We start from the raw sequence: 19,583 nt of genomic DNA on the forward strand, positions 1-19,583 counted from the left end.
ATGTAGGCTTGATAGAGTTCAGGTGCATGTAGTTGAGTAGGATTGAAACCCAGGAGAATGTTGTAAACATCTTGGTCACGCCCTTACTTTGCCTCATAGCATCTGCTATAAAATAAAGGCATGGCTGTGGGCGTGGTCACTGTCTCTCAGAGAAACAGTGTCCCACCGAGACCCAGCTTTCATTCTCTTGTCTGTCTTTTCTAAGCCTTTCAGCCACCCCCACTCAGGTTCACCCCTGGCTGTGCTGGCACGGCACACACACAAAGATAAGCCTCCAAGCTCCCAGGGTGGGTTCCTGCCTCAGACCCCTCCCTTACAGGAAACAGCTCGGGGGAGGGCGCAGCCCTTGCCAAGACAACCCCTGCAGGACTGACTTCCTTCCGCTTGGTCGTGGCAGTTCTGGAGGTGATGAACACCACCCATGGTTTTTATATAAGTAGATTTTAATTGTGATTGAAATCATCAAATGAATGGCAAGCCCAGTCGGCAGCCAACAACAGTAACCCTGGGAAGAGGTGGTCTCTGATAGCTGGGCTCCTGAATGGTAGGAGTGTCCAGAGGAGGCAGGGTCAGGACTTTGGCAGAGTTAGCGCTTTAAGTGCTTCCACAACCTATTATTAAAGTCTTCTTTCCATGTGCCACGCCCTGTGCTGGCCTGGAGATATAGCCCTGAATCAGGTGTCATCCCTATCCTTAAAGCCTTCTGAGTCAGGAAGTGGGAGAATATCAGCAGGTGATTCCCTATATTCTGTTACCACAAGGCAAGATTATTTACAGGAACTTCCCCACAGAAACAGTCCTTCGTTAAAGCAGTCCATTTCCAAGTTTTACGTTTTGTTGGTCAGCAGCATTTCAAAAAAGTTCACATATTTTATTATGTCCAGAACAAGGATATCTTGTTTGTTTGTTTGATATATATATATATATTTTTTTTATTGATTTTTTTACAGAGAGGAAGGGAGAGGGATAGAGAGTTAGAAACATTGATGAGAGAGAAACATCAATCAGCTGCCTCCTGCACACCCCTCACTGGGGATGTGCCTGCAACCAAGGCACATGCCCTTGACCAGAATTGAACCCGGGACCCTTCAGTCCGCAGGCTGACACTCTATCCACTGAGCCAAACCGGTCAGGGCAAGAACAAGGATATCTTTTAAGTTAAACCTATCATCTACTGCTTATTACTGTCTTCATTTTATAAAATAAAGGGCTTTTCTTTTTTCAGTTTTATTGAGATATAATTGATGTGAAACAAGTTTAAGGTGTACAACATAATGAATTGACTTACTAATTGTGAAATGATTACCACAATAAGTTTAGTTAACATCCATCATCACATATAGATACAGAAAAAAGAAAAAGAAAAAATGTATTTTTGTCTTGCAATGAGAACTCTTAGGATATATTCTCTTAATAGCTTTCAAATACACCATATATCAGAGTTAACTGTAGTCATTATGTTGTGCATTAAATTCCCAGGACTTACTTACTTTATAACTGGAAACTTATGCCTTTTGACCATCTTCACATAATTACCCTTCTCCTCACCCCTAAAGGGTGAAAATAGTGGGAATGATACCATCCTGGAATAAAGTTTTATGAAAAACTATAGCTTTATGAAAATTGTATTCTGAAAAGTTCACTGTTGTGTTTTATTTTTCTCACTTCACCATGCACTGGTGAAACTGCATCTTTGACCAGCATTGACTCCAGGACAGCGTTGGGCAGTCACTACTTTGAGCACCACCTGCAAGTGCTCAAGTCGCACAATGCTCCGTGAGAGCAACCTCCATGTTGTGTCTTGTAGATTGTGACAGACCAGCAGACAGGACAGAAGATCCAGATAGTCACCGCAGTGGACACCTCTGGATCCCCCAAGCAGCAGTTCATCTTGACCAGCCCAGATGGAGCTGGAACTGGGAAGGTGATCCTGGCTTCCCCAGAGACATCCAGTGCCAAGCAGCTCATATTCACCACCTCGGACAACCTCGTCCCTGGCAGGATCCAGGTAAGGCCTGTTGACAGAGCATTCATTTACGCATTTCTGCTACTGGACTTGTTCCTGACTGTAACCTCTGCTCTGCCTTGGAGGCCAAATCTGTTTCTAAAAGATGCTTTGGGGACTGGCAAACATGGCAGGTTGCTGCTTTAGCTAAAGTAAAAAGTCAGCAAATGAATGGCAAGCCCAGTAGACAGCCAACTACAGTGCTCAGATGGGATGGAAGTTAAGCCAGGAAAAATCAGTGGCACACAGGAGACTGTCATGAGTGAGCTGGCACTGAGGCCACTTAGTTAACAAAGGCCACATGGTGGCAGCCCTTGGCCCAGGATATTTTAGGGATACCACTTTGGGCTGACCACAGTCAGACAAGGACAACTTGTTCTAATTCTTACCTCAACCTTGTCCAGATGGTCAGGCCTGGTCCAGCTCTTCATTACATCCTCATTTATTCCTGTGAACCTCTGGGACCCTCAGTTCTCATCTCCACCTCTGCCCTGCTTCTCCCTACTCTGGCAAGGTGGGATGGGGTCAGGGGAAGATACAGGAAGGAGAAGAGCAAGGGCTTGAAGGAAAGCAGGGTTGTTGGGAAGCACTGAATTTCCAAGCACAGCAATTAAAGGAACAGACACTTGAGGGCAGTGTCCCATGGTGGACAAGCATGGAGTATGTTTTGTCAGGGTTAAGTAGGAATTCCATGTTTTTGTTTGTTTTTAAATTTTTAAAAATTTGTGGTAAAGTAGAACAAAATTTACCATCTTAATTATTTTCAAATGTACAGTTCAGTGGCATTAACTACATTCACATTGTTGTGCAACTACTACCACCATCCAACCATCCATCCACAGAACTCTCATCTTCCCAAACTGAAACTCTGTGCCCATTAACCACTGACTTCCCATTCCACCTTTCCCACCCCCAACCTCTGGCAACCACCATTCTATTTTCTGTCTCTATGAATTTGACTACTCTAGGGACCTCATGTAAGTGGAATCCTGTAATATTTGTCCTTTTGTGAATGTCTTATTTTACCTAGCATGTTTTCAAGATTTGTCCATGTCATAGCAGGTGTCAGAATCTCTTTCCTTTTTAAGGCTGAATAATATTCCATTATATGTATATATCAGACTTTGTTTATCCAATCATCTGTTGATGGATACTTGAGTTGCTTTTGGCTATTGCAAATAATGCTGCTAAGAATCTGTGTTTTGGGGATAGACTTTCTACTATGGAGAAAATTAAGGAAGGAAAGGATTTTTTTTCTTCTGATAAAGCTGGGTTTAGAATGCCAATTTGTTCAACTTTCAGAATTGTGCTTTTGAGAAACTCATAGTACAGTTAGTAAATACTGCCGCAAACTTGCTTTCCCACAGTACATTCTGATCATCTGAAATCAGAATTCCTCACTGCTAATTTAGACTACTCCTTGTTTGTGAAAGGATGGCTATTGATTTTGCTGCATGTTTTACAAGAGGTCATTCTATATAATGATTTCTGTATATATTTCCACCATACATATATCATAGTACATTATTTGGTACATTATTTAATAACAGCTATTTTTCACTTTCTCATATTGGTATCAGTTACAGTATTCTTCAAGACTAGTAGCACTATTTGTCACCTAGAAAGTCACCTATAAATAAAGGAGAAATAGCAGGTTTTAGAGGTCACCTATTCTAGTTATTTTACTCCCAGCTGCCTCAATAGGAGACTTGCTTATAACTAATAAAGCTTGATTATTTCTCTGCCAAATGTACATCTCTGCATATTTTCAAGCTATTTGGTGGGAATAGAGGCAGCCAAAAACACCTTCAATGTCTTTATGTTGAGACTTCTATATGTGATTCCCCACATGGCCCCGTCTGGGTAATTGTGGTAGCCAGATAGGAGAGCAGATTGGTGAAAACCAATGCTTGACCCTGTCAAACCCCCCAAACCCCCACCTCCTGATGAAGAGGGGCAGTTCAGATGAGCAGCAGGGCCATTCTGGGTGTCAGATTAAGTTGTCAGGTGGAATTTTCCCAGTTCTGCCCAAATCAGCTCTCCTGCATAGAAACTCAAGATTAGGAATTTATAGTTAAGCATTACTTTGCTTAGCTGTCTAATTTTTAATCACCACCCTGCTTGTTTCCTGATTCTTCTTAGATCGTCACAGACTCTGCTTCTGTGGAGCGTTTGCTTGGGAAGGCTGAGGTCCAGCGGCCCCAGGTGGTAGAGTACTGTGTGGTCTGTGGGGACAAAGCCTCTGGTAAGTAACCCTACCTCATGCTAGGTGCACATCATGGCCCAAATTGGGGATGAGGGGTAATGGAGAGAGAACATTTTCTATAGAGTTGTAGGTTCAAGCCATGAACTCCACTTTTCTTACTGGGGTAATATATGTAAGCAAATCAGTTTGTCAAATTATTAGGATCAAAAAAGTCAGGAAACTATTTCTGTGATTTGTAAATCATGGTTGAGCATTGAATATGTATGTGCTACTAAGAAAGTAATCACTTCTTTAGTCAGTATTTGCAGAGTGCTTTGCTGTTTCACAAAATGTGTTATTTAGTCCCCCTTCATCCTATAAACTATTTCTGTCATCCATTCACCGTAACCCAGTATGATAAACTGCTAAAATGCAGGAGAAGGGAGCATGTGATCCTGGCTGGAGTCCCAGGGTCAGGTAAGGCCCCTAGAGGCAGTCACATCTGTGAACCTTGGAGGTTGAGTGTGCCTACGTGAGGTAAAACAGAAGGGTATTCCAGCTGGTGGAGCCCGGGCTCAGTTTGATGCCCACACCCACAGTGTCTTTGGGGAAGAGCTCCTGGGCATATGGGTACCAGGAAAATGGAGAAGATGTCTAGCCCAAAAGTTTAGACTTTGGTCTGCTAACACTGAAGGCTGTAGAAGATAATTGAGGCAGGCAGGGAGGAATAGAGGAATCCCATATAATAAAAGGGTTATATGCAAATCAACAGAAAGGTGGAACAACCTGTCGCTACACTGACCACCAGGGGGGCAGACGCTTAACGCAGGAGCTGCCCCCTGGTGGTCAGTGCGCTCCCATGAGGGTGGGGGTGATGGGGGTGGGAGACGGGGAAGCCCACTTAGCCACAAGCCGGGCTCATGACTGGCGAGTGCAGCAGCAGTGGCAGGAGCCTCTCCCTCCTCCGCAGCAGCCCTAAGGATGTCCGACTGAGGGTTCCTGAACTACTAAAGGGTGCAGGCGGGACTGAGGGACACCGCCCCACCCCCACCCCCACTAATGCCGTGCACCGGGCCTCTAGTATTTAATAAAGGTCCAGTTCCAGTGCTGCTAGGCTCAGGTCTGAGTTTTGTGGTAACTGCTTAGTTCCACTTTATTCTGTGGTCACAAAATTTAGAGGAACTTTAGACACTTTGTGGTTCTGGTTTCTTATTTGTTTGGTTTTTTGTTTTGGTTTGTTTTTGTTTTGTTTTGGTTTGTTCTTTTGTTTGTTTGTTTTAAAAAGGAGTCTGGACCAAGCCTCTTAGGAAGACAGCTCTAGGCAAGCATCTGTAGAAGCTCCAGTTTCCCTCGCAGCTTGTGACACCATTTGCCCTATCAGGGGTGTCCTGGCTCTGCTCCTACCCCTTATCCTGGTAAATCCAGCCCATTTCACCCCTTTGAAGCTTTCACCTGTGTTGCCTCTGTCCTCATCCCCCTTTTATAAAACAGACCTCACTGAGCATTTGTTGCATTCTCTTCTAATTGGTTTTTACAGGCCTGTCTTGCCCACCAGAATGTGCTCTTTTTGTCAGACCCCTCCATCTCTGTATCCCTACCCACTGCAAATTTTTGAACAAATGAATGAAGCATGAACATAAGGAAAGGGGCACGGAATCTTTTGGGCTTCCCCATTTGTCACTCTCTTTCTGGGCTTAAAGAAACAGCCTAGTCACAGGCTCATACTGCCATTGTCTCAAGATATTGGAGATCACTCTAAGGGTTAGAAAGCTTAAGGAAATACCCTGCAAAAAAGGAAAAATGATGCCTACATGGTAGGTCACAGTTTTAGCACAACTGTTCTTAAAGGCACAAAATAGAGACCCTCCAAGTATACCCTTGGGGAATGGATCCAAGTGCTAGAGCTTAGGACAATAGGATGCTCTGTAGCTGCTGTAAATGATGATCCCATGAAACGTGTCCTCCCAGCAGTAGCTAAGACATTAGGTTACATAAGACTGAACTATGTGGTGATGGAAGGAGACTTGACTTGAAGGAGACTTATATTGTGGTGAACACACAGTACATTATGTAGGTGATGTATTAGAGAATTGTATACCTGAAACCGATATGATTTTATTAACCAGTGTCACCCCAATAAATTCAATTTAAAAAAAAAATAAAACAACTATGGTCAGTCCCAGCTGGGAACAAATGAGTTACAATGCCTGTGGAAGCACTTTGTGAACTAAGAAGGGTAAACTGAGGTGGGGGCTCTTTTTAATGTCATTGGTAAGTAAGGGTTAGAGACATCACAGTAATCAAGATTAGAAAAAACTGTGTGTAATAAGTGTATTTCTAGGACTAAGTTTCCAAAAGCATCTGACTAGCTAACCCAAGTGAGCTACATGGCAACCTTCCTTCACCTTGAACCTGCTCAGTCACAGTCCTCATAATTCCTCTCATCATTCCACTTCCTCCAGGGGAGGTCAAGGGCCCAGGACATGGCTAACACAGGGGTAATAAATACAGGAGTGAGACCCTGTGTGCTAAAATATCACATGCATGTGTTTGCTACCTGCCACTCTTGGCAGGACAGGGGAGTTGAGTAGCTTTGCAAGCTTAGGGTCTGCAGAGCCAAGACCAGGGTGTGTGCAGAGGACAGCACAGTTCAGCCATCCCCCTTGAGCTCCTACTGTATGGTATGTCCTTCATGTACTAAGAGCATTAAGGACATGCCATTTACCAGGTGTCACATCATCTGTCTGAGCTTAAATTTTTTCATCATGACCTTCTAGGGCTCCTGTAAAGATTATAGAGAAATCACGTAAAAGACTTGCTAACTCCTAATTACCAATGCTTAATGTTGAGGCCTGGGCATCTGACTACACACCAGTCACTTTGATAGACATACATTAAAAATAGGGCCTGTGATGGGTCACCTCTTTTCTTGGTAAAACTGCTTTATACACTCTGTCCTTTCAGGCCGTCACTATGGGGCTGTCAGTTGTGAAGGCTGCAAAGGTTTCTTCAAAAGGAGCGTAAGGAAAAATTTGACCTACAGCTGCCGGAGCAACCAAGACTGCATCATCAATAAGCACCACCGGAACCGCTGTCAGTTTTGCCGGCTGAAAAAATGCTTAGAGATGGGCATGAAAATGGAATGTGAGTAACAGTATTAAAGAAACCACGTGAGTTAACAAGGAGGGAGAAAGTAAGCATTAGTCTGTTAACTAAGGTTTCTGTGTCTGGCTTTAAAATACTAAGAAGAAAAAATCCACTCACGCTTCATTTTGGTTTACCTTCGGGCTCAGCGTGATGTTTCAGTATTGACAATGCTGGGATTGGTCAGTTCCCGTGTATGTGGAAACCTACTCCCAGTAAATCAGGAGGCAGCAATGTGGAGTGGGGTAAACACAGGCTTTGTAGTGAAGCTGAATACCAGATCAGACTCTAGCTCTGCCCCTTAGGAACTGTGAGGCCTGGGGAAGACATGTAGGTTTTCTAAGCCAAAGGGGCCTCCTCTTTGAAATAGAACCCTTTACCTTACATATTGGATCTGGAGTTTAGTCTTTCTTTTAATAAAAAGGTCATTATTTTTCAGTTGTTTCTGGCATGTATACCTATTCTTATACCAGATTACTGAAGGGAGAAGTTGCTAGGGTGATAGAAAATTGACAACACACACTTTGCAGAAGTCATGCATGCTGGAGGTGGACATAGAGTTGTTCCTCTACAATGTGTAGCATTGGACAAGCTCTCTGTTGAAGACCCACTTGAAGACGAGTGTTTCTCACCCTGGAGAGAGTCCCTTTTGTTAGCAAGTAAGAAGTGAAAACCCAGCCCTAGCCCATTTGGCTCAGTGAATAGAGCGTTGGCCTATAGACCGAAAGGTCCCGGGTTCGATTCCGGTCAAGGACACGTACCTCAGTTGCAGGTTCCTCCCCGGCCCAGGCCCTGGTTGGGGCTTGTGCAGGAGACAACCAGTCAATGTGTTTCTTTCACATCGATATTTCTCTCTCTCTTTCCCTCTCTCTTCCACTCTCTCTAAAAAACAATGGAAAAATATTCTTGGGTGAGGATTAAAAAAAAAAGACGTGAAAACCCAGAGGGCTCTGGATGGACCCTCACAAGGCCATGTGGATGCTATGCTGCAGTTCTTCGTAGGCAGTGCCCACCGTCTTGAGCTCTTTTCCTGCCTTTAGATTTGGCATGGCATTGCTTGGCTTTGAACCTTTACAGCTCCTTTGGCTAAAAAGTCCACTATGAAAATTGAGCTTGACTTTCTAAGTAAGACTATAGTTTTTATTGATTCAAATCTTTCCTCTAAATATGAATATTTATTGTGATTTAAGCTGTACAGAGTGAACGGAAGCCCTTTGATGTACAGCGGGAGAAACCAAGCAATTGTGCTGCTTCAACTGAGAAAATCTATATCCGGAAAGACCTGAGAAGTCCTCTGATTGCCACTCCCACATTTGTAGCAGATAAAGATGGAGCGAGGTTAGTCTCTGTTTTGACAAAGGGTAAAACTACCATCAGCCTTTGTTGCTCAGAGGAGGCACTGGTGTTTTTTGGAAAGGGGGCTTATATGTCTCCCCACCTGCCTGGAAAGCCATCAACCTTGTCTTGCCTCATTCCACCCCTTTTGGACTGCTTCAGTCAAACCTCTGTACAGTCCTGAGGATGGCTGATGGGGTCAGAATTTTTCAAGGGCTCAGATTATGTCTAGCAGTTTGGCATTATTCATACAGGAAAACAGTTGTGGAATTCCAGATTGGGATTTTTTTGTAGTATAGACAAAAGGCCTAAGTCCCAGGTGTGGGCCCAGATAAGTGCCACAAGTTAATTTATATGTTCTTTTTAATGTAACCTATTGAACTTAATTTAAAAGGAACAGAGAGCAGGAAAACAAAAAATCCAAAGGTATCACAGAGAGAACTAGAATTGAGAATGCCTTAGTGATATTCTGAAGATCAAGTTAACATTATTTGGCAGAGCAGCCAAAGTCCCCAGTCAGCACAGAAGCAAGCCCTGGGGATGTGTGTCTGTGTGTCATCCTGTCTCAGGCTATAGACCCAGTTGTGTGCACATCTCATTGCAGAGAAAAGGGGGTTGTTCAGTCACTTAGTGTCTGAGTCTAGTTAGAGCTTTTCTTTTACTCAGACAGCCCTGCAGATGTAGAAGGGACAGGGAAATATAGCATGATCATACTGTGCATTAAATGTTGGAAGCTACTCTGGGTTTCTTTATGTCTTAAATAGACAAACAGGTCTTCTTGATCCAGGGATGCTTGTGAACATCCAGCAACCTTTGATACGTGAGGATGGTACTGTTCTCCTGGCCACAGATTCCAAGGTGATGTTATGCCTTCTCCTCCATTTTTATGTTGCAGTGCAGACTGCTTTTCTAAATGTGTGTACCACCTTCTTCTTGGCCTTTAGAGACCACATTGAAAGCATGACCTTCTGCTTCTCAGTTTACTTGTGATTTAGCCCCCAGTGATTTGTTTTAGGGATGCTGATGGCTTTCAGAAACTCAGTCAGGGCTGGCTGGTCATAGTCATAACACGGTCTAGAGTTCAATTTGGTGAAAGTTCTATGGTTCTCTTCTCTATTAAGATGTTCACCCCCTGGTACACACATTGACAAACTACTGGCATGCTGAAGAACCAGCTACTTATCCTAAGATGGCCTTACAAAAGCCTCTAGATCAAGCATGTCAAACTCAAAGGCTAACATGGGCCAAATAAACAAGTTTTAAGTTTATGTGGGTTGCAAAAAAACAAAAGCTTCAATTTTTATAGAAACATAGGTTTATTTTGATACACATGCTAAATACAAAGGGCTGAAATAAATGAGTCATCGTTGATGAGTATTTGTTGTTGGCCACATGTGGCCCTCGGGCCTCAAGTTTGACATGCTTGTTCTAAATGATCTGCAGGAGGAAGTTCAGCCAGGATTTTAACAATTCTAAAACTGTTAGGATAAATAAGTCATAGGGAATTTGACTTGTGGAATACAGAGATGTTTGTCAATCCGAGAGAGAGAAACAAAGAGAGAGAGAGAACTGGCTAATTTATGAAGATAACTAAAGAGGAAGGTTTTATCCAGGCGAGGGAATCCATTGTCTTTCTCATCTTGACCCAGGTAATGAAGTGGCAGCCAGCCAGGGCTGAGGTCCGATTTTCTTCCCTGAAAGGAGTAACTCAGTGTAACAGAGCACTACTGGCACTGCTGCCCTTAGAGTCAGAGCTGGGCCTGAAACTACTTTCTCATGTGTTCACATGCACATCAATGTGCACACTCTGTACATTAAGGAGCATCCTTTTTGGGGAAAGAAAAGGCAAAAATTAGAGCCATTACTGGCATAGAGAGATGTCCTCTACCTAGTGGTCTTCAGGCTGGGCTGTAAAACTGAAAGGAAGGATCAAATAACCTTAGAACTCCTGACTACCAAGGGATTTCACAGCAACTGTTCTGTTGTGCCTCTTTATTGGTAAATAACGTGCCTTTAAATGGCTATACTACATTCAGTTTATCTATTAATCAGCTGATGAACATTTGGGTTGTTTCTACGTTTTATCTATTGTGAATAGTGCTGCTTATTAACATTTGTGTACAAGGTTTTTTGTGCATGTTTTTATTTCTCTTATGTACATGTCTAGAAGTGGAATTGCTGGTCATACGGTAACTGTGTTTAAACTTAGAGGAACTGCCAGAATATTTTTCGGTGACTATACCATTTTACGTTCCAACCAGCTGTGGGTGAGGGTTCCAGTTTCTCCACATCCTCCCCTACACTTACCTGTTTTATTATAGCTGTGTTAGTGGGTGTGAAGTAGTAGCTCATTGTGGTTTTGATTTACATTTCCAGTGATGTTGAACATCTTTTCATGTGCTTATGGCTATTTGTATGTCGTCTTCGAAGAAATGCCAACTTAAATCCTTTGCTTATTTTTTAACTGGTTTATTTTTCTTTTTATTATTGAGTTGCAAGTGTCTGTTAGATATTCTGGCAACTAAACTATTATCAGATGTATGATTTGCAAATATTTGTCTTGTGTATGTGAGGGAGGGGGTGTATTTTTACTTTCTTGGTAATGTCTATTGAAGCACAAAGGTTTTAATTTTTATGATATTGTTTATCTTTTTGATCTTTCATTTTATCATGTATAGATTGTGTAACTACCACCACAATCAAGATATAGAACAAATCCATCACCAAAAAGATCTTCCTCATGCTGCCCTGTTGTAGTCATACCCCCCTTTGAAGCTGTTTTTAAACCAACATTATACCTTCATTAGCCTGAGAGTCAGTGTGTATGCATATTCATCATGTGTGTATTCATCTTTTAATGTTACTATTTTTTTGTTTAATAGGCTGAAACAAGCCAGGGAGCTCTGGGCACACTAGCAAATGTAGTAACCTCCCTTGCCAACCTAAGTGAATCCCTTAACAATGGTGACACTTCGGAAGTGCAACCAGAGGACCAGTCTGCAAGTGAGATTACTCGGTATGAACCCATGCGGGTATAGGCTCCCCTCCTGACATGCACACTCAGTCACTGCATTGTGAGGGTGGGTGGCAGCATTTTTAACACTCACCCTGTATTTAATCAAGGATTGTAAAATTGTCACAGTTCCCCTGAACATCTGTCTCCTTTCAAAATCAAAGTTGCTTTTCATTCCAGACAATGAAAAAGGACATTGAGTAACTCAGTGGAAGCAGGGGAAAACTCTTCAGTGGACAAATGTTACTCTTCAGTCATTATTTATTATGCCTGGATATTAATAGCTCATTCCCTTTTCACAATTCTGTTTTAGCTTTTTTTTTTTTAATGCATTATATTGACTTCAGAAAAGGGAGAGGGAGAGAGAGATAGAAACATTAATCATGAAAGAGAATCATGGATTGGCTGCCCTCTACTGGGGATCGAGCCCCCAATCCCGGCATGTGCCCTGACCAGTAATCAAACTGTAACCTTCTCTGGTTCATGGGTCACACAAGTGTGCTGGTTCTTATGTTCACTTGTGTTCTGATAGCAAAATTTAGATCTGATCCAGTGGAAAGGAGATAGGGTCTGGTTCTACCACTTACTCTATGGGCAGTCTTGGAAAGTTAATTAACATCTCTAAGCCTCAGTTTTCACATCTATAAAATGGAGAGAATTCTACTTTGGAGAATAGTTGTAAAAAATAAAAATTACATGTAAAAATAATAATACATAGCTTAGTGTCCAAGGTGATGTATAGACAATGCATAGAAGCTTTCATTGTTATCCTTTCTCTCAGCAGGTAGAATATAAGTATCTTTCTCCAATGCATTGTTTTTCTAAATTATGTCTCAGCTAGAGTTCATTTTCCCTAAAAGCTATGGATTTATAATACTTGCTTGCTTCAATTTTGCTCACAGGGCATTTGATACCTTAGCTAAAGCACTTAATACCACAGACAGCTCCTCGCCTCCAAGCCTGGCAGATGGGATAGACACCAGTGGAGGAGGGAGTATCCATGTCATCAGCAGAGACCAATCCACACCCATCATTGAGGTTGAAGGCCCTCTCCTTTCAGACACTCACGTCACATTTAAGGTGAGTGTGTTAAGCCTAACCATGTGCCCCCATCCTACTAGGAGAGGAGCTTTGTCCCAAAGCTGGTCTCAGTTTAAAAATCAAACCTTGGAGTGAGCTCATTTCCATATTGTGGCGTTTGATTGGGATATTATATTCTAGAACTATATCCCCATTACAAAGCACTTTCACTCATCCTTTGTTCACAGTGGCATTTGGCTCTGAAGGTAACCCTGATAGGCTGACCAGCAAGGGCCTATTAGCTGACTGCTCCGCCTTCCACCTTCTGATAATGGCCTGGCTCCAGTACAGGCTGAGGCAGGCCCGTTGGTCTGCTCCAACAGCAGGCAGCCAGCCCTCATGCCCACCCATTGGGTCCTGACCATTTACCCTCTAGAATTATAGAAAGTAGATATCTGGTATCCTTGGTGGGTACTGTGAGGCCCTCATAGGTCTTCTCCATCCTCTTCTCCTCTGGCCTTTCTTCTGTAGGACACTCCCAGCTTCCATGAGGCCCTCTTAATCACTAGTTCTCTAGAGTGAGTCTTTCTGTTCCCCAGCATTCTTTACTAGAGAGATCTTGCCAGTCACTTAGGAAGGTTAGGTCTGTGCTTATAATTGCCCAAAGTACTGAGGACACAGATTACCAGTGAGATTCAAGCTTCAGAGGCAGTAGAGCTCCTTGTAGACAGTGGAGCTCCTGGAGCCCAGGCCTGACATTCTGGTGGTGGGATATTCTCCTCCTACCTCTAGGTTTCTGCTCAGCTCTTACTTACAGTTGCCTTGAGGCCACCTACCAAATGTCTTCTAATCCAGCAATTTGACCCCTTTTTCCCAATTTGATTTAGACTTAACCTATGACTCAAAGTGGATTTGCCTTAGAACAAATAATTTATTTGAGGCAAGAGTTGAAAAGTATGTATTTTTATGGCTAAGCTGGGTTGGGGGGTAGTCCCCATCATAGGATGGGACCATGCAGAAGCCTCAGCATCAGAGATGGTGTCTCTGGCTGCCATGATGTTGAAATGCAACAGGGATTTGTATTGACAAACCAAGCCATCTCCTGTCCCTCTGTTACCTCCTGTGCTCTGTACCTTCTCTTCTCCAGCTAACAATGCCCAGCCCAATGCCAGAGTACCTCAATGTGCACTACATCTGTGAGTCCGCATCCCGCCTGCTTTTCCTCTCCATGCACTGGGCCAGGTCAATCCCAGCTTTTCAGGCACTTGGGTAAGTGGCCTTTTTCTCTCTGTATCTCCAGCAAGGGTCTTCCCCTCTCTAGGAATGGTCTGGAAGATTTCTGAGGGCCCTTCCAGTTTGTTCCTATGACCTGATTTTTTTATTAAATATAGTCAGTGGACCTGTAGCCGGGGACCATGGATGCTAATGTTGCAGTGTTCCTCAAATCTTTATCAAGCTTCCTCCATGTGCTAAGGACTTAGAACTAGCAGCTAGGGATGGAGTGGAATAGAATCAGGAGTCATCCTAAAATCTGGAGACAAGTAGGGACATGCTGCATATGGGGGCATCAGAGATACGGACATACTGTTTTGCAATGCACCAGCCATGTCATCCTAAGTGTAAATTACCCAAGGCAGGGATGAAAACTGACTTCCTCCCTACTACAGTGTCAGCTCCTCCTTTGCAGGGTTTGCAGGCCCTCAGTTCCTATGCCTAGATGTAGGGTATGTCTCCTCCAGAGTCTACACTCAGCTCTTAGTTCTTTAATTGCTGCATCCTCTCACGACAGAGGCACTAACTTACGTTCAAAGAATCTTTTTTAAGAGAGTGGATAGTTTATCCTCAGAGAGACTTAGTTTAGAGATTCTTATACAGTGGTGTTCTTAGAAAATGATCCTGAATATACCATAGACCTTCAATACACACTTGCTGAATCCACTTGTTTGGGGCATGCCTTGGTTTGGAGAAGTGCCAACTCAAACCCGCACCCACCCTCACCTCTGTGTCCCCAGGCAGGACTGCAACACCAGCCTGGTACGGGCCTGCTGGAATGAGCTCTTCACCCTCGGTCTGGCCCAGTGTGCCCAGGTCATGAGTCTGTCCACTATCCTGGCGGCCATCGTCAACCACCTGCAGAACAGCATCCAGGAAGGTAGGGTGGGACGTGGGGGAGTATGTCTCCCATCTAGGCTGTCCCATCACAAATTGGCTAGTCTTAGTATCCCACACCATCCATAGGCTGAGGGAGATTTAACTTTTAAGTCATAGGAACTTTACTAGTCAGCATATTTAAATTTCTGCGTGATTGCCTGTTTTTCATATAATGAATATGAAAGGAGGAGGGGAGAAGATAATTGAAAAAAGTTGGCAACTTCCTGCTACATAGACATGTAGTGATATTTTCAGAATAATCACAGCTTATGTTTTCATCTTCATTAACAGGTTACCCTTTCGTGTGTGATATTTCACATAGCTTCACAACCCTATAAAGTAGAAACTATTATCTGTGTTACATATGGTAAGGTCCCTGGCTTGCCCCAAATGAAACAGCAAATAGAACATTTGAGGCACCAAGGCACCAACATAGGTCATGCAGACCTCCTGTTCCAGGACAGTTACCTCACCCAGTTCCTTGTGAATGAACAAATGACTCTCTTCTAAGATCTGTGGCAACCATCTAACATTTGGTGGACAGATCCCAGTGTGTCAGAACTGGGAGACATCTAGTGCAATCTGTCCACATGCTGTGTGTCCTCAACACACTGAAGAGCACAGCCAGGGTTCGAGACTAATACTGACAGTCTACACTTGCAGCTGAGTGGGAATTCAACTGTACTGGTAACTGAGCATTCCAGGTACCTAGTCACATCTTTGTTTTTGTAGTTAATCCTTTGAAATAGTTATAAAAAGGTGATTTTTAAAAAGCCCTACAACATTTTATTGAATTTAAGTTAGATCTCTTTACAAATGAGCTTTTAGTTCTTTTTTTTCTTTTTAACTGAGTATGATGCTGATACCCCTCAGCAAAATGTTGTCATGAGGATTAAGTCAGATAACATATAGAATTGTTTTGACAAGTAAAAAAGTCAACATTTTAGGTTGGTAAATATTTATTAGATGCCTGCAGACACTTAGAAAACCTAACCATTGATAAGAACACACAAATGGGTCTTAAGCACGGAATAAAAGGAATTACCAATTTATACTATACGCCAAAGGTGCTGCCTAGGGTTGGGCCAGGGAGAACTGCAAGTCTAGGGGTTCATTATTGAAGCAAAATATATAACAGAGTAGAATTGGGATACCTGTTGTCATTTCACCTTCAACGGAAAATGAAGCTCTTGACCATCTTGAGATAACTGGTTTTTAAATTAAAACATGAAGTTAGCCCTAGCTGATTTGGTTCAGTGGATAAGCATCGGCCTGTGCACTGAAGGGTCCCAGGTTCAATTCCGGTCAAGGGCACATCCCCTGGTTGCGGGCTTGATCCCCAGTAGGGGTGTGCAGGAGGCAGCCAATCAATGATTCCCTCTCATCGATGTTTCTCTCTCTCTCTCCCTCTCCCTTCCTCTCTGAAATCAATAAAATAACATTTTTAAAAAAAAAACAAAAACGTGAAGTTATTCTCTTTCCCCTAAAAGAACCTTGTATTACTGTTCTTATCAGCCTTTCTTAGGGGATCTGTGATATTGATTTCTAGATAAACTTTCTGGTGACCGGATAAAGCAAGTCATGGAGCACATCTGGAAACTTCAGGAGTTCTGTAACAGTATGGCAAAGCTGGATATAGACGGCTATGAGTATGCCTACCTTAAAGCCATAGTTCTCTTTAGCCCCGGTAAGATATGCGGTGGTGGCGCATGTTTTCCACCTGTGTCTAATGATGTTTGTTAACATGAATTGTTGTGAAGATGTCAGTGGTGTAGAGAGCCCTGCCAGATTGTGACTGACTGTACTCACAGGTGTGCTTTGTTAACTTGGGTAAATACATACATTCTTTTAATTCTTGCCTTTACAGTCCAAAGAAATGGCTTGATTTACCAAATAGATTTAATCTGTAATCTAATTAAACCATTGGCCAGGCAAGGGCATACAAAATAGGGTTCTACCATCCTGTGTCTTTGTTTTGTTTGCTCTTTGCCAACTTTCAGGTTATGTTAGCATATATAAATTAAAACTGCACAAGTTTACCCATAGTCTCTGTGGAGGGCAGTAGCAGCAGTTGCTACAGGGCACATGAAAAGGTATGGTCACAGCAGGTGAAGAAGAGGCAGCAGGAATTGTTGGTGGAAAGTAAAACAGATGGGCTGGCCTCACTCACTTCCCCTCGGAGCCTCCTGAGAGGTCACTTGGGTAAATGATATCCTTACCATTGTGTTGAACAGATGGGGTTGTAAAACAGCTTAACTTTTCCCTTCCTTCCCTGCCCTCCACTCACAAACAACAAACTAGCTAGTGAAAATGGGGAAATTATGTAATTAAATATCTAGAAAACAGTTTTTTAGATATTAGAAAATAAATTTCTAATTTCATGTGATAGTTTTAAAACTGATGTTTTTTAGAGTGGTAGAAAGTCAAATATCCAGAACCAGTAGTTGGGGCTGCCGAGGCTGGAATACTACTCAGGAGCTCAGCTCCCTCCTGGGCACCTCCAGGCCTTGGCTGAGCATAGGAAAACCCAGTGTTCTAAACACTATCCCAACCTTCAGAGTTCATTCTATTGATCAGCCTTCAGAGTTCCTTCTATTGTGCTTGAGAAATTTGTGAGAAGTTTGATTAAAAATAAGTTCTAAGCAATCCGTGAGGCTTTCCGAATACAGAGGGCAATTTGGGGGCACTTTTCTCTTTTCAGATCATCCAGGTTTGACTAGCACAAGCCAGATTGAAAAGTTCCAAGAAAAGGCACAGATGGAGTTGCAGGACTATGTCCAGAAAACCTACTCAGAAGACACCTACCGGTGAGACACACAGGCACATGCTCTTGCTCAGGGTGTAGAGGAATGCAGCTGGATCTGTAGTTGCAAATAGAAATTATGTTAGCCTTCCTATTTCTAGCAGCTGGTAAAGCCTCCATGTCATCACACCTTAGTTCTTGCATTTTATAGGTGGGAATGGAGTGTGGACAGTGCCAGGCAGGGAGGGTCAAGATATCAGGCCATCCCATCGTTGCTGGGTGACGGCGGGTGTCAGGACCTTGGGTTTCTCCTCTGTGATTTGGGGGTTAGAGCCGATGCTCTGTGGTCTCTTCTGGGGCTGACATGCGTGAGGCATGAGTCCTCCTGGAGACACTCCTTGTCCAGAACAGTTGGAAGCTCTGGTCCGCAGCCACTCCAGAGGCAATGCTAGAGGACTTGAAAGAAAAGTTTTCATTAACTGAAACCAGACCTGACCCCTATAAAGCAGTGAGTGAGCAAGTTGTGTAAAATAGTAATTTCACCCACAGATAAAGGGTGAAATTTCTCTGTGATTGGAGGGGGGAGGGGGGAGGCATGTGGGCTGGCCCTGCTGGCAGAGTCTCTACCTCTGCTTTAGGCACACCTCCGTGGCCCACAGGCAGCTTTTGCCAAAGCAGAATCCATTTTCTACTGGGATCACTGAAGACCTCACCATGAATCTAGAATACCTTGAGCCTCAATACACATAGACTGGGACTGTCAAGTAATGCACCCATACTCAGAACTTATACATCCAGCCAGGCATGAAGGCAAAATGTCCCCCAAAGAGACTACTCCGCGACAGCATGCTAGTATCACCTTGACAATAGCAACTCTCTTGTCTTTGAAAGTAGATGTTCTGAAAAAATCCTGAATCACTCCTTGTCCAGTCAGGAACCCAGGAGGAGAAGGGGGCAAGCCAGGTGATTTGGGACTAAAAGTGAGATAAGGGAGACTTTCTCATAGAATTCAGAAACCCACTCAAAGAAATTTCCCAAAGAAACGGCCCTAGTAGAATGCTTTATACCCTGTTTATACATTCACTTTTTTACTTTTTCCCATCCTTATCCTTTTTTTTCATACCATTTTTCCTCCTGAAATGCCCTCTCATTCCTTTCCATTCTTTGCATCTCTGCTGATAGACATCTTAGCCAGCCTCTTAATCTTAAGGAGGCCCAGCTGAGATGTGGCATGCTCCAGGAAGTCCTCCTTGATTTGCCTTTGCTAACTTCCTGACACCTTGCAGCTGGTCAGCCTCTCCAAGTCTGTGGTGGTGTCCCCTTACACCTTTGTGTGCCCTGCAAGACTTGCGGTGCTGGGTGAATGGATGATGGTCCTGGAATGCTACTTTCATAATATGAATGTCTTTTCCCTTTTTAAAAAAACAAACATAAAATGGAATCTCCTCCCGGTGGAAATTTCATTGTAAAAGGAAAGTATTTGAATAGTTAATAAAGCTATTTAAAATTTAAAAACACACACACACACACACACACAAAAAGCATGTTCACTGTAGGGAAAGATTAGAACATTCTGAAAAGCAAAAAGACATTTTTTTACTCTGTAAATACCACTGTCTAGATTAACATTTTATGTATTTACTTCCAGAAGTTTTGTATGTACCTGTAATTGGAATCATAAAATATAAAGTAAGGTTTGGTAACCATTTTTTTAAATTTAATATTCAATGAGTATACATATTCTTCATCATTTTCCAAGGCTGAGGAAATGCTGTAATTTAACATTTCCTGCTGATGAGAATGTAGGTTTTTTCCAGACTTTGTGCAGTGGCTATGGAGTGACTTTAGACAGTGGCCCATGGCCCCATGGCAAGGTCATGGTGTGCCCTCTCATCCAGGGTTTCTTAAAAAAAAAAACAATTTTACTGTTTTATTTTAAACTAGAGGCCCAGTGCACAGGACTGCAGCTTGGCAGCTCCTGTGTTGA

General features: G+C 43.0%; 1 protein-coding gene across 8 annotated transcripts in view; it reads left to right on the forward strand.

Annotated features, from left to right (window-relative positions):
- The window catches only part of NR2C2 (nuclear receptor subfamily 2, group C, member 2), a 75,639-nt gene that overhangs the window by 48,630 nt on the left and 7,426 nt on the right, over positions 1-19,583 (forward strand). For 7 of the 8 annotated variants that reach the window (XR_001362844.1, XR_001362843.1, XR_001362845.1 and 4 more), the window contains 11 exons: positions 1,808-2,008; positions 4,148-4,250; positions 7,155-7,334; positions 8,525-8,672; positions 9,434-9,527; positions 11,552-11,685; positions 12,585-12,762; positions 13,850-13,971; positions 14,715-14,854; positions 16,403-16,540; positions 17,555-17,660. Coding sequence is in view for 5 of the 8 variants with exons in the window: in XM_005870022.2 (XP_005870084.1) it covers positions 1,808-2,008; positions 4,148-4,250; positions 7,155-7,334; positions 8,525-8,672; positions 9,434-9,527; positions 11,552-11,685; positions 12,585-12,762; positions 13,850-13,971; positions 14,715-14,854; positions 16,403-16,540; positions 17,555-17,660 (1,544 nt within the window). In the remaining 3 variants the exon portion in view is untranslated. The remainder of the gene's footprint in view (positions 1-1,807; positions 2,009-4,147; positions 4,251-7,154; positions 7,335-8,524; positions 8,673-9,433; positions 9,528-11,551; positions 11,686-12,584; positions 12,763-13,849; positions 13,972-14,714; positions 14,855-16,402; positions 16,541-17,554; positions 17,661-19,583) is intronic. The other variant, XM_014542719.1, reaches the window with a different exon arrangement.

This window comes from Myotis brandtii, unplaced genomic scaffold, assembly GCF_000412655.1.
Source record: "Myotis brandtii unplaced genomic scaffold, ASM41265v1 scaffold312, whole genome shotgun sequence".
Lineage (NCBI taxonomy): Eukaryota > Metazoa > Chordata > Mammalia > Chiroptera > Vespertilionidae > Myotis > Myotis brandtii.